General features: G+C 45.4%; 1 protein-coding gene across 4 annotated transcripts in view; it reads right to left on the bottom strand.

The window, feature by feature from the left end:
- The window catches only part of LOC121579775 (microtubule-associated protein 6), a 60916-nt gene extending 46490 nt beyond the window's left edge, over positions 1-14426 (bottom strand). For 3 of the 4 annotated variants that reach the window (XM_041894660.2, XM_041894659.2, XM_041894661.1), the window contains exon 1: positions 13380-14426. In XM_041894660.2, coding sequence (XP_041750594.1) covers positions 13380-14107 — 728 coding nt within the window. In that variant the 5' untranslated portion in view covers positions 14108-14426. The remainder of the gene's footprint in view (positions 1-13379) is intronic. The other variant, XM_041894657.2, reaches the window with a different exon arrangement.
- Positions 14427-14778: the final 352 nt, after the last annotated feature.

A 14778-nucleotide genomic window follows, 5' to 3' on the forward strand; every position in this document is an offset into this window, starting at 1 on the left:
ATGGAAGACAGCATTTAGTACTACCTCGGGTCATTACGAGTATCTCGTCATGCCATACGGGTTAATGAATGCTCCATCAGTCTTCCAATCCTTTGTGGATGAGATTTTCCGGGACATGCAGGGGCAGGGAGTAGTCGTCTACATAGACGATATTCTGGTGTACAGTTCTACCCGAGCCGAGCATGTAGCCCTGGTGCGCCGCGTGTTGAGGAGGCTGTTGGAGCATGACCTGTATGTCAAGGCAGAGAAATGTCTGTTCTTCCAGGAGTCGGTCTCCTTTTTGGGTTATCAGTTGTCTGCGTCAGGGGTGAAGATGGAGGTTGACCGTGTGTCAGCCGTGCGTAATTGGCAAACCCCAACCACGGTTAAAGACGTGCGCAGTTCTTGGGTTTTGCCAATTACTACCGGAGGTTTATCCGGGGGTTTTGGACAGGTGGCAGCTCCCATAACGTCCCTTCTGAAGGGGGGTCCGGTGCGCTTGCGGTGGTCAGCTGAGGCGAACAGGGCTTTTGGGAGACTGAAGGACCTGTTTACTTCGGCTCCGGTGCTGGCGCACCCGGATCCCGCTTTACCATTCCAAGTGGAGGTGGACGCGTCAGAAGCCGGTATCGGGGCCGTTCTCTCGCAACGGTCCGGCACACCACCTAAACTCCGCCCTGTGCTTTTTATTCGAAAAAGCTCAGTCCGGCGGAGCGTAATTATGACGTAGGGGACAGGGAGCTGTTAGCCGTGGTACAAGCCCTAAAGGTGTGGAGGCATTGGCTTGAGGGGGCTCAACACCCTTTTCTCATTTTGACTGACCACCGTAACCTGGAATACATTCGGGCAGCTAGGAGACTAAATCCTCGCCAGGCTCGGTGGACTATGTTTCTAGCCCGGTTCGTGTTTAAGATCACTTACATCCCTGGGTCCCAGAACGGGAAGGCAGACGCCCTGTCTCGGCGGTATGACACAGAGGAGAGGTCCGTTGAGCCCACTCCCATACTACCTAAGTCTTGTCTGGTGGCACCGGTGGTGTGGGAGGTCGATCAGGAGATCGAGCGGGCGTTACGCACCGACCCTAGCCCTCCACAGTGTCCGGTGGGTCGGACGACGTCCCGCTCGAGGTCCGGGGATCGACTCATTTATTGGGCTCACACATCACCCTCCTCTGGGCATCCAGGTATTGGCCGGACAGTGCACTGCCTTAGCACAAAGTACTGGTGGCCAACGTTAGCCAGGGATGTGAGGATTTATGTCTCCTCCTGCTCGGTGTGTGCCCAGTGTAAGGCGCCCAGACATTTGCCCAGGGGTAAGTTACAACCCCTGCCCGTTCCACAACGACCCTGGTCTCACCTCTCGGTGGATTTTGTTACAGACCTTCCCCCCTCACAGGGGAATACCACCATCCTGGTCGTTGTGGATCGGTTCTCAAAGGCCTGTCGTCTCCTTCCCATGCCGGGTCTTTCTACTGCCCTACAGACCGCTGAGGCTCTATTCACCCACGTCTTCCGGCATTACGGGTACCCGAGGATATAGTGTCTGATCGAGGCCCCCCAGTTTACCTCCAGAGTCTGGAGAGCGTTTATGGAGCGTTTGGGGGTTTCGGTGAGCCTTACCTCGGGTTACCACCCGGAGAGTAATGGGCAGGTCGAACGTGTCAACCAGGATGTGGGTAGGTTTCTGAGGTCGTATTGCCAGGGCCGGCCGGAGGAGTGGGCGAGGTATGTTCCCTGGGCCGAGATGGCACAGAACTCTCTCCGCCACTCCTCCACTAAACTAACCCCTTTCCAGTGTGTGTTAGGGTACCAGCAGAGCCAGATCGAGGCCCCTGCGGTGGATGAGTGGGTGCGGCGCTCGGAGGAGACGTGGAACGCTGCACACATCCATCTGCAGCGAGCCATCCGTTGACATAAGACGAGCGCCGATCTCCACCGCAGTGAGGGGCCAGTGTACGCACCTGGAGATCGAGTCTGGCTCTCGACCAGAAACCTGCCCCTCCGCCTGCCCTGCCGGAAGCTGGGTCGGCGGTTTGTGGGGCCTTTTAAGGTCCTGAGGAGATTGAACGAGGTGTGTTACAGGTTACAACTGCCAATTGATTACAAGAATATTAACCCCTCGTTCCATGTGTCTCTCCTCAGGCCGGTGGTAGCTGGTCCACTCCAGGACTATGAGATAGAAGAGACTCCTCCGCCCCGCTGGACATCGAGGGGGCTCCGGCGTACAGTTCGGTCCATCCTTGATTCGAGACGCCGGATGGGGGTCTCCCAATATCTCGTGGAGTGGGAGGGGTACGGCCCGGAGGAGCGGTGCTGGGTGCCGAGGAGGGACATCCTAGACCCGTCTCTTCTGACCGAGTTCCATCGTGGTCATCCCACGCGCCCTGCTCGCGTCTTCCTGGTCGTCCCCGAGGCCGGGGTCGGCGCACGGCTGGAGCCGCGGCGTCAAGGGGGGGCACTGTCACGGTTTCGGCCGAGGCTGCTCCTTCTCCTTGTTCGGGCAGGCTTGGCGGTCGTCGTCTCCGGAGTACTAGCTGCCACCGTTCTATGTTTCGATGTTTGATTGGTTTTGTCTGTTTTGTTACACCTGTTCCTTGTTAGTGTTCATTATGCGTCCTATATAGTTCTCTTGAGTTTTGTCATGTGTTGTGTGTAATTGTTCGTTGTCACGTTGTGTGCTAGTTCGTTTATGTTCTCTCTGTATTTTTGTTTAGAGAGAGTTCCGCACTTTGTGCGCCTTTGTTTTGCACTTTACCGAGTTGCGTAAAGTTCGCTTGCCTGCCTGGTTGCCTGTTGCCGTGTTTGGCTTGTTCTTTTGTCTTCACTAAAGACGTCAGTACGAAGCCTCTGTGTGTCCTGCGCATGATTCCACACCACATCTACACTCAACCCTGACACCCAGTGTACAGTAAAGGCGTCCGCATGCTTCCCATCCGAAACAGTTCGGAACAGTTAGTGCATAGGCCTATATTATGACCACATTTTGTGACGTTTTTGTTCGTTTTGGCAAGGTTTTTTTCAGCTGCTCGTGCATACAAAAATGTTTCTTGAGGCAAGCCGAAGTTCGGTAGCCGAAGTCTACACCCTTTCGTCGGTGATTGGTCAACAGTAGGGATTCTTTAAGTGTTTGTTGTCATTCAACGAGAGACAAATAGTTTTCATGCAAATATTTTCACTTGAGAAAAAATGTAAAATTGCACGGCAAAAACGTCAAAATTAATGACAGATTTCTTGAGTTATCTTTGATTAATTCGGACTATTTTGAGGAAGTGTATGCTGGCTATGGCGTCTCAAGATGGACAAACGGCACTATTGCTGCTTTTTAAGGTAGTATGGGAGCACACTCGTTCGGTTCACCTAGCAGAGTTCGGCTAGGCGCCAGCCAAACCGAAGCATGCGGAAGGCTTAACAGTACCTTGATTTTCTTTCTGTGTCAGTCAGCCATTACATGTAGCCAGCGCCTGATGGTTCCTGATCAATACTCTCTCCTCCCTCAGGGATCAGCTTGCCTCTGGCTGTTAGCCTGTCAAGACAGCCCATGCAGTCAGATGGATATTGGCTACAGTGTGACATACTGCAACTCAGTGAAATCACCACAGAGGGTATTGTACCTTCTGATGCATGGCTAAACCTCGGGTGTATCCACAACTTTAATAAAGTTTGATGTGTCAAGTATTTCAAATAATATGTCATTTAGCAGACACTTTTATTAAGCAACTTACAGTCACGCGTGCATACATTTTACGTATGGGTAGCTCCGTGAATCGAACCCACAATCTTGCCGTTGCAAGAGCCATGCTCAACCGACTGAGCCGTCATGGTTAACACAAGAATTTGATAACAACATTTACATTTTTGACACAAAATAAATCACTATTGAGTTAACATTTTGTGTGACGTGAGAAAGAGCGGTGTAATCACAAAACTGCCTCAGGCCAGTTGTGCTAATGTTTTGGCTTTATATAGTGCATTAGATTTTGCATAGACACACTAACTGAATACTGAAGGACAATTAAGCACCATAATCCAAAGATTTATGTTTAACACTTCAATTAAATAATCCTTTCTTCAGACTATCCTGTAATGCCACACTGCTGATCCTAACCTGCCTGCATCTGAAGGGAGTTACTGGAAGCTAAGCTTTGTGTGAGAAGGAGAGACTGAGCAGCATGTCCTGCCCTCCCGCTCTCTATCTCTCCTCAGTCAGAGCCTGTGTGGTTAGATTCAGTGATTCAACACGCACTGCCTGCCTGTCGGTGGAAACACCAGGCTTTACAGCCCTTCTAAGAGGATCATTTTTAAATCCACCAAAATCTGTTGGCCTCTTTACAATATTTCAGCCACTACTGCTGCTCTGCTCGTATGGATGGCACACGACCAGTCCAGTGCAACATTCATTCTGCAGGCAGGGCAGGGGTGAATTTAGGATAAAACAAGGCACTCATCTGCAATGACTTGTGAACACCCTGGCCTGGTTGGCAGTGTGCAGAGCAGAGGTCCCTATGGCCAGTGAATGACTAGACAGCTGTCCATCTAACCGTGATGAGAGTAATTTGGGTATCGAATGAGTCAATGGCATTAAAGAAAATGAAATTCCAGTATAAATGAATAAATGACTGAAATACATGAATCAATGTTGGATTTAGCAGCAAAGATCAGATTCCACATTCTGCTGGCATGAAAATGTGCTGTGATGCAACCTGAGACCATCTGAAAAAAACATATAATGCCCTCCCTCTCTCCCTCTGGGCTGAAGTAAACAAAACTCAACTACCTCTCTTTCTTAAAGCAGTGCAACCTGCTACCTATTCATCATCCACATGGCATGAGCTTATTACACATTATGCAATAGAGGATGAACAAGTAATTGCCTCTGAAATTGAAACGTTTGATTTGTTTTCTAATTTAGATTTCAACAATGGAAAATAAACCTACTTAATTAGATGAAGAGAAGAGCTGTCTGTGCTCTGGCTCATTGTGTTAATCACCTTGGTCTGATTTCACCATCAGGAAACGGCTGGTGGTCGGTGTGGATGATAATGATAGCTTAGTGGAGTAAACAATGCCTAATAACAGCAGGTGAGGCTTGACCCTACAGGTATTCTCATGTTATTCTCATGTGAAAGTGACATTCAAAGCGTAAACATGGCACAAAGCAGGGAGGCAGCTGAGCTGAGGGATCTTAACCTCTGCTCTGCCTGAAGTGGCAGCAGGATCCCTAGTCAGAGAATAGAGCTCAGGGATAGAGCTCTGCTACCCGACCCGAGCCCGACAATACATCAATAACTAGGGTACGGGTAGGGCTCGGGTATCACTAAATTGATCAATAACATTTTGAAGCTGAGCCATTGCTTGTGCTCTGCTGCACAGTACAGTCATATCTGACTAAGATCATAACATGGTGTCGGAAGTGTTTCAACCTCGTCAAATATAAGAAAATAATGCAATAATGTTCCTTGAGTTTTGTCAGAGTTTAGAGTGACGTAAAGTAGCTAACAGTTCACTGCTCTCTCATGTCTAGTCATTGAGCAGAGCAGCCCAAGTCAAGTGGAGCCGTTGTTATGGATACTCACCGAGTGCATGCAGAGCGAACTGCCTGCGCGCAGGGAGTGAGTGACAGATAGATAGGAGCAGCTAATGGATTTACTAATAGAGGAAGTTATTTTCTGATTTCGGGTTTCGGCCACGGCCAGGCTTTAAATTTGTCAGAAGCAATCGGGCCTGGGTAGGGTAGGGCCTGAATGTCGCGGGAATGGGTAGGGCTCGGGCTTAAAATTCATGCCCGTGCAAGGCTCTATTCAGAGACTCTCCACATCACACAGCTAATACAAGTCATTGGAGTCTACACAATGGTGGTAGAGGCTTTGATGGAGACAGAGAGGTCCTTGATCACATCTGTCACAGTCCACACCATCCACAGTCCAACATGTCATGCACTCACGTTATTATGAAATCAAAAGAATAAGGTGAGGAATGACTGAAACAAGGCATTCATCATAAATGATACTTCATGTTTTCCTATTCGATTGATAAAGAAGCTGTGCATCTTTGTGGTGCATTGTTGGGACATGCAGGCTGCACAGAATCATTTCAGATTGCCTAGATTTTAAAAGGACCACTGCAGTCCAGGCATAGCTCTTGGTTCAGCTTCAGTACTTTTGTTTTTGTACTGTGAGGGCAGTTCTACGTACTTTACGGTGCCTTAAACAATCTCCTCTGAGAGACAGTCATTTTCCGCTGTTTTGGAGAAGTGGTCTACTGGCTGAACACAAATAATGATGTGGTCCAGCTATCCAGTCAGGTTCCATCTGTCAAGAAGCTTCATATCCTATTTCTAGGAGAGCATGGATAAAAATCCAGTTTTTCTGAATAGGCTTCATTTATATATTGCACGTAGGTCCAGGAGGAGAATTGCATTAACTGAAGCTAATTTTTGTTAAATGGCTGAATTGGGAGAACCCACCATACTGCAAATCTCATTCACATCCTTCATTCTTATGAATAACACTTCACTCTCCAACCATGCAGGCATTCAGTGACAAGGTTTCATCATACACAAATTAGAGACAGACCAGAGGCTTTAGCATCACATGAAAGCAGGCTGAATGAAGCCGCTTTGAGCAGTTCAGTCAGATTGGGATGTCTGTCTGTCACTCCTCAGACACCCACATCCAAAGGAGCCTGGTCCCCAACGGCAAGGTCCACAACAGTGTGTGTGTCATAGATGAACCCATAGCTGACCTGCTTCTTTCTATCTCAGGGATCCTGCTTGTCACAGTGTAGCCATTTCATGCCATGTGAGGAGGACTGAGGTCTCTCTCTGCCCTGGGCTGGTCCCCACTGGCTGCAGAACAATATGGACACAGCACCACAGCAGTGGACTGCACCACTGTGACCAGCTGCCAGACTTGATGCTCTCCTCTCACACCACCTCCTCCTGTCAGGTGATGTTCAGAGAGTCTATTCTCAGCCCTAAGGATTAGTCATGTATGCTTCGTTAGTAACTTCATTAAGGAAGTATTCTAATATAATTCACAGCTGTGTCTGACACATTTTGTCATGTCACTGGGTGATTTAAAAAAATATATATTTACCAGACCAGAGGTACTGTGTTTGGCAGTAAGGCTTGGACATAACACAAATGGAGTATGATCTGTTAGTCATGGGACTGTACTTTTTCTGAATTGTGATGTTGCAGAGAGGACTGAAAACAGACAAGCAATAACAGTGGTACTGATGCATCTGAAACAACAAAGGCAAAACACCCTCAAGTCGTTATTCAAACACTCAAATTCTCTGTGGCACTCACTCCGTGGCAACTACTCCGTAAAGAACTCTAATGGGATGTGGCAAATTACTAAACAATTTACTTTGTTCACAGAGCATAACTATGAATAAACCCCCCCAAAACAGACTGCTGCTGCCCCAAGCTGTGTCTGTGTAAACGGCATGTCTCTGGCACGGACCTCCTTAGTGCTCGGCTCACTGAGCCAGACAGAGACATGGCAGGTCTCCATCATTACTCATGCACAGGGCATAACACTGGGACAGAGAGACATTTAGTTTAACAGGGACGTTCATTCTACATCAGCACACATTTTTTATATTGAACATGTATAAGGGTTACATTATTTCTGTGCTCAATGCTGTTATATCCATGGTACTTTATTGAGGCACATGATTCAAAGTTTTGAATAGAAAACAGTGGTTAGAATTCCTTGGTAAGAATATATTTGATGTCTGATGATACTGAATGATAGCCTATATCAATAATATTTTACTTACTTCTCTCATCAATATACAACTACCTTCTTACTACTCCCTACTCACAGGGCCGGATGAAGAAATCAACGGCACCAGGGCTTTTTTTGTTTTGTTTTTTTGTAAACAAATCCGAGCACAAAGACGCAATTCGGAGTGTGGTAATTCTACTGTTGAAGAAAAAACATTTTATAATAAAGCCATAATAATATTTATGATGTGGTATAGACTACAGTTGAGCAGTGGCGTTTTTAGGATTTTCACACATGGGGAACATTTTTCAGCAGGGTCAGGAAAAAAACAACTTTTATAAACGCATTTCCTGCAATTCTACATCATTTACATGACAGAAGACATTAGCAGAATATTTTTTTATACCACAAAAAAGACCAAAAAGAGTGGCTCCTCTGACAAACTGAGATGAATAAAAACGATCTGGTCTTGAATTCAAACAATAGCCCAGGCCAATAAAGCGACACACAGATTGTCCAATATTCTAAGAATGAGTGAGGGGAAAAAAGTATTTGATCCCCTGCTGATTTTGTACGTTTGACCACTGACAAATAAATTATCAGTCTATAATTTTAATGGTAGGTTTATTTGAACAGTGAGAGACAGAATAACAACAACAAAAATCCAGAAAAACGCATGTCAAAAATGTTATAAATTGATTTGCATTTTAATGAGGGAAATACGTATTTGACCCCCTCTCAATCAGAAAGATTTCTGGCTCCCAGGTGTCTTTTATAAAGGTAACGAGCTGAGATTAGGAGCACACTCTTAAAGGGAGTGCTCCTAATCTCAGTTTGTTACCTGTATAAAAGACACCTGTCCACAGAAGCAATGAATCAATCAGATTCCAAACTCTCCACCATGGCCAAGACCAAAGAGCTCTCCGAGGATGTCAGGGACAAGATTGTAGACCTACACAAGGCTGGAATGGGCTACAAGACCATCGCCAAGCAGCTTGGTGAGAAGGTGACAACAGTTGGTGCGATTATTCGCAAATGGAAGAAACACAAAATAACTGTCAATCTCCCTCGGCCTGGGGCTCCATGCAAGAACTCACCTCGTGGAGTTGCAATGATCATGAGAACGGTGAGGAATCAGCACAGAACTACACGGGAGGATCTTGTCAATGATCTCAAGGCAGCTGGGACCATTGTCACCAAGAAAACAATTGGTAACACACTACGCCGTGAAGGACTGAAATCCTGCAGCGCCCGCAAGGTCCCCCTGCTCAAGAAAGCACATATACATGCCCGTCTGAAGTTTGCCAATGAACATCTGAATGATTCAGAGGAGAACTGCGTGAAAGTGTTGTGGTCAGATGAGACCAAAATGGAGCTCTTTGGCATCAACTCAACTCGCCGTGTTTGGAGGAGGAGGAATGCTGCCTATGACCCCAAGAACAACATCTCCACCGTCAAACATGGAGGTGGAAACATTATGCTTTGGGGGTGTTTTTCTGCTAACGGGACAGGACAACTTCACCGCATCAAAGAGACGATGGACGGGGCCATGTACCGTCAAATCTTGGGTGAGAACCTCCTTCCCTCAGCCAGGGCATTGAAAATGGGTCGTGGATGGGTATTCCAGCATGACAATGACCCAAAACACACGGCCAAGGCAACAAAGGAGTGGCTCAAGAAGAAGAACATTAAGGTCCTGGAGTGGCCTAGCTAGTCTCCAGACTTTAATCCCATAGGAAATCTGTGGAGGGAGCTGAAGGTTCGAGTTGCCAAACGTCAGCCTCGAAACCTTAATGACTTGGAGAAGATCTGCAAAGAGGAGTGGGACAAAATCCCTCCTGAGATGTGTGCAAACCTGGTGGCCAACTACAAGAAACGTCTGACCTCTGTGATTGCCAACAAGGGTTTTGCCACCAAGTACTAAGTCGTGTTTTGTAGAGGGGTCAAATACTTATTTCCCTCATTTTAAAATGCAAATCAATTTATAACATTTTTGACATGCGTCTGTCTCTCACTGTTCAAATAAACCTACCATTAAAAGTATAGACTGATCATTTCTTTGTCAGAGGGCAAACGTACAAAATCAGCAGGGGATCAAATACTTTTTACCCTCACTGTATATACATACAGTGGGGAAAAAAAGTATTTAGTCAGCCACCAATTGTGCAAGTTCTCCCACTTAAAAAGATGAGAGAGGCCTGTAATTTTCATCATAGGTACACGTCAACTATGACAGACAAAATGAGAATTTTTTTTCCAGAAAATCACATTGTAGGATTTTTCATGAATTTATTTCCAAATTATGGTGGAAAATAAGTATTTGGTCAATAACAAAAGTTTCTCAATACTTTGTTATATACCCTTTGATGGCAATGACACAGGTCAAACGTTTTCTGTAAGTCTTCACAAGGTTTTCACACACTGTTGCTGGTATTTTGGCCCATTCCTCCATGCAGATCTCCTCTAGTGCAGTGATGTTTTGGGGCTGTCGCTGGGCAACACGGACTTTCAACTCCCTCCAAAGATTTTCTATGGGGTTGAGATCTGGAGACTGGCTAGGCCACTCCAGGACCTTGAAATGCTTCTTACGAAGCCACTCCTTCGTTGCCCGGGCGGTGTGTTTGGGATCATTGTCATGCTGAAAGACCCAGCCACGTTTCATCTTCAATGCCCTTGCTGATGGAAGGAGGTTTTCACTCAAAATCTCACGATACATGGCCCCATTCATTCTTTCCTTTACACGGATCAGTCGTCCTGGTCCCTTTGCAGGAAAACAGCCCCAAAGCATGATGTTTCCACCCCCATGCTTCACAGTAGGTATGGTGCTCTTTGGATGCAACTCAGCATTCTTTGTCCTCCAAACACGACGAGTTGAGTTTTTACCAAAAAGTAATATTTTGGTTTCATCTGACCATATAACATTCTCCCAATCCTCTTCTGGATCATCCAAATGCACTCTAGCAAACTTCAGACGGGCCTGGACATGTACTGGCTTAAGCAGGAGGACACGTCTGGCACTGCAGGATTTCAGTCCCTGGCGGTGTAGTGTGTTACTGATGGTAGGCTTTGTTACTTTGGTCCCAGCTCTCTGCAGGTCATTCACTAGGTCCCCCCATGTGGTTCTGGGATTTTTGCTCACCGTTCTTGTGATCATTTTGACCCCACGGGGTGAGATCTTGCGTGGAGCCCCACATCGAGGGAGATTATCAGTGGTCTTGTATGTCTTCCATTTCCTAATAATTGCTCCCACAGTTGTTTTCTTCAAACCAAGCTGCTTACCTATTGCAGATTCAGTCTTCCCAGCCTGGTGCAGGTCTACAATTTTGTTTCTGGTGTCCTTTGACAGCTCTTTGGTCTTGGCCATAGTGGAGTTTGGAGTGTGACTGTTTGAGGTTGTGGACAGGTGTCTTTTATACTGATAACAAGTTCAAACAGGTGCCATTAATACAGGTAACGAGTGGAGGACAGAGGAGCCCCTTAAAGAAGAAGTTACAGGTCTGTGAGAGCCAGAAATCTTGCTTGTTTGTAGGTGACCAAATACTTATTTTCCACCATAATTTGCAAATAAATTCATAAAAAATCCTACAATGTGATTTTCTGGATTTTTTTTCTCAATTTGTCTGTCATAGTTGACATGTACCTATGATGAAAATTACAGGCCTCTCTCATATTTTTAAGTGGGAGAACATGCACAATTGGTGGCTGACTAAATACTTTTTTTCCCCACTGTATATATCAGTGGCGGTCATTGCCGTTTAAGATGAGGGAGGATGATAATTCTTTTAATGAGCATGGCCTTATTTCTATTAGAGCATAGTTCAATGTAACATTGATAGGTTTAGGCTACTACATGATACTCACATTTTCCATGTACCCATCATGAGGTTGCTACAACCTAGCCTATGAATGAAAATGTACAATGTAGGTGCTCAGGTAGAGAACATTTTGAGTAATCAAGGTGACTGACAGTGATCAATTCAATACCGCCTTGCACACTCTTGCCTGCATCTAGCTGATCTAGGGTGTAATCATTAGTCCAACATTTGCAAATGAGAGATTCTATTGGACAAATTCAGGTATGTTTATCCCCGTTTTGTTCCTTTTGCTTCCGTTTTAAGAAACGTTTTTTCAACAGAATCGTCGGAATGAATACATCCCTGATCACACGCAAACAGTTCACTTACATAGCAGTCACATAAAAACAGCATGATCACTTTGCTAGTTGTATATATAAAGTTGTATATATAATTCCTTCTTGCAACTATCTACGTGCTCTCCTCTCACTTTTTCCCTTCACTTGTGGACTTCAGTGCACAACACATCAGCTATCTGTGACCAGGCGGAAAAACCTTTCCAAGCCAAACCTTCATATCATGACCGCTAACTAATACACACAGCCTACATCGTTGTCATGTCATATATATATATTATAGGCTACTACAATAAATACACTTTCCAGTGGCACACTGACTCACCAAATGATGAAGATGAAGCCATAGGCTACTCACCGGTGATGGCTGATGCGCTCGTCATTGCAATAGCTTATCTCAAGATAAGCTACTTTGAAAAACAGTGCTGCTGCTGTTCACTCAAAATTGGGAGTTCTTGAGAATGTATTTCTCTATTGGTTCTACAGAGAGATTAGTCTTCTGTTTTCAGCAGTAGGCATTTGCTTTCCAAACTGTACGTTTTTCCCACGATTGTATTTTGAAATTTGCAAAAGGCAGACTAACAGCCGCAACCAACTAAATAAATATAATCCATAGATGGCTGTTCCCATTCAAGTCAGGACTGGCAGCCATTGCTAGTGTACCCATTAACAGTGAAATTGACAGGGTAAGAGGTTCCAAAACCCTTCTATGGATTATATGTCTCTGGCCACAACGCATTTGGTGCACATAGGCATACCGGTAACTGCCAAAATAAAGGAAACACTTGAGTAAATGAGGGGTACAAAGTATATGTTATGGTGTGGGGTGAATTTTCCTGGCATGGTTTAGGTCCACTTGTAGAATCTATGACAAGGCACATTGAAGCTGTTCTGGCAGCTTGGTGGCCCAACACCCTTTTAAGACACTTTATGTTGGTGTTTTCTTTATTTTGGCAGTTAGGCCTACCTGTATGTGCTTGTGATAAAACATAATCCACAGTTATTTTTTTAACTATTGATCCTCTGCAGCTAAATTATGCTCTCTGGTGTACTTTGAACATTGAGATTGGAACCTAGTGCCGCCTCATCTTAAAGTTGATCTCACTAAGTGTGTACACGCATCAAACCTCCACAGTGACATGATACCAGTGGTGTAAAGTACTTAAGTAAAAATACTTTAAAGTACTACTTAAGTAGTTTTTTGGAGTATCTGTACTTTACTATTTATATTGTGCCATCTGGTTTGCTTAATATAAGGAATGTGAAATGGTTTATACTTTCACTTTTGATACTAAGTATATTTTAGCAATAACATTTACTTTAGATAATTAAGTATATTTAAAACCAAATTCTTTTAGACTTTTATTCAAGTAGTATTTTACTGGGTGACTTTCTCTTTTACTTGAGTCATTTTCAATTAAGGTATCTTTACTTTTACTCAAGTATGACAATTGGGTACTTTTTCCACCACTGCATGGTACAATGTGTGGTTCTGTGTCAAGACAATTTAGAACTTACTTGTATGAGCTGCCAATTGTAACTTCCTGTTTTAACTGCCTGTTTAGCGCATCTAGCGCCGCCCTGCCTCTGGCCCCTGCCGCGTCTTCTCGCTCCACTTTGACGCTAACTTTCTTTTCACCATCCTTCTCTACATTTTGCTTATTTTTACTCCCTCCCATCATTTCTTTCTCTTGCACTTTGTCAGCAATTTCGCTTTTCTCCACCCCACTGTCAACCTCCGCGTGTGCATGGTAGTGTTTGGACCTATCCTGGACACAGTCATCGCCGATGGAGGGATTGGGCCTGTCAATCCAAGGATGGTCGTCCCTTTTCGGAATGGGCCATGGCTTGAAATCCTTCTGATATTGTGTCTTGTTGTTAAAAGGGGTCTCGGGAGTGTGATATTCATTCTTAGGTTTACAGCTTGGCTCAGGGCGCACTTTCCAGTGCTTAAAGTCTTGGCGCATTACAGAACCACACGCGCGCTCCTCAGACAGAGCGGTGCCCGTTGCAGGGTTCCCACAAGCCGCTACCGCCTTGTCCCCGTGAGCGGGTTGAGTTTCTATGGTGACCGCGCTCGCCAGTGCCTGGTGATGCGGCTGTTTTTGTTGGTGCTGCAGCTGAAGATGCTGCATCTCCGATACATCATACCTGGTGAAAACCAATGGCACCGAAATGTCCCCCTTGTCCAGCTGGTTCCAGAAGCGGGCCATACAGCACGCCCTGGTGATGCAGGGCCACGCCATGATGTCGGCTTTAGCTCAGTTCCTGCGCGCGATACAATGGCTCTCTGTCTCTCCTAGGCTCTTGATGGGCACCAGTGTTCTGCTATAGGAACAAAATGAGGAACAAAATGTCCGAGTTGTTGAATGGTGCAAGATACGATATTTAGCGAAAATAGAGGAATGATACATCCATGATGCAAATATTACGATTACAGAGATTGGATGGTTAATTAGCGTTATTACAACCTCCTCTTTCTCGGATGTTTTCCTTTTGCGCTGCTCTCCTGCTCGTTCTGTCCCATCATGCACATTACACTATGATAGGGCACTGCAAGGAAGATCCGCCCCGCTGCGTGCTCAGCATCCCCCAATGAGATGATGTTCAGAATTGGCGCAGAGAAATATCACCTGGCATCGTCATCATCATGCAATGTCTGCAGTGGGAGGAGAGAGGTTTTGACGCTTCAAACCTTTCCATTGTAGTTTTATGTCGCCATACTTCTACACCATCCCGTGTTTATGTATTGCTAGTAATTAATTAAACATGATAGGTTGATGGTTTGCTTTATAGCATATCAAAGCGGGAATAAACTGAACAGTGGCCCATACTGCAATTGGATGGAGAAAACTTTAGAGCAGAAATGCAGACATATTTCATTTGTGTATGTGTCATTGTATGGAGGCTTTGGAGT

This window comes from Coregonus clupeaformis, chromosome 13 (assembly GCF_020615455.1).
Source record: "Coregonus clupeaformis isolate EN_2021a chromosome 13, ASM2061545v1, whole genome shotgun sequence".
Classification (NCBI taxonomy): domain Eukaryota; kingdom Metazoa; phylum Chordata; class Actinopteri; order Salmoniformes; family Salmonidae; genus Coregonus; species Coregonus clupeaformis.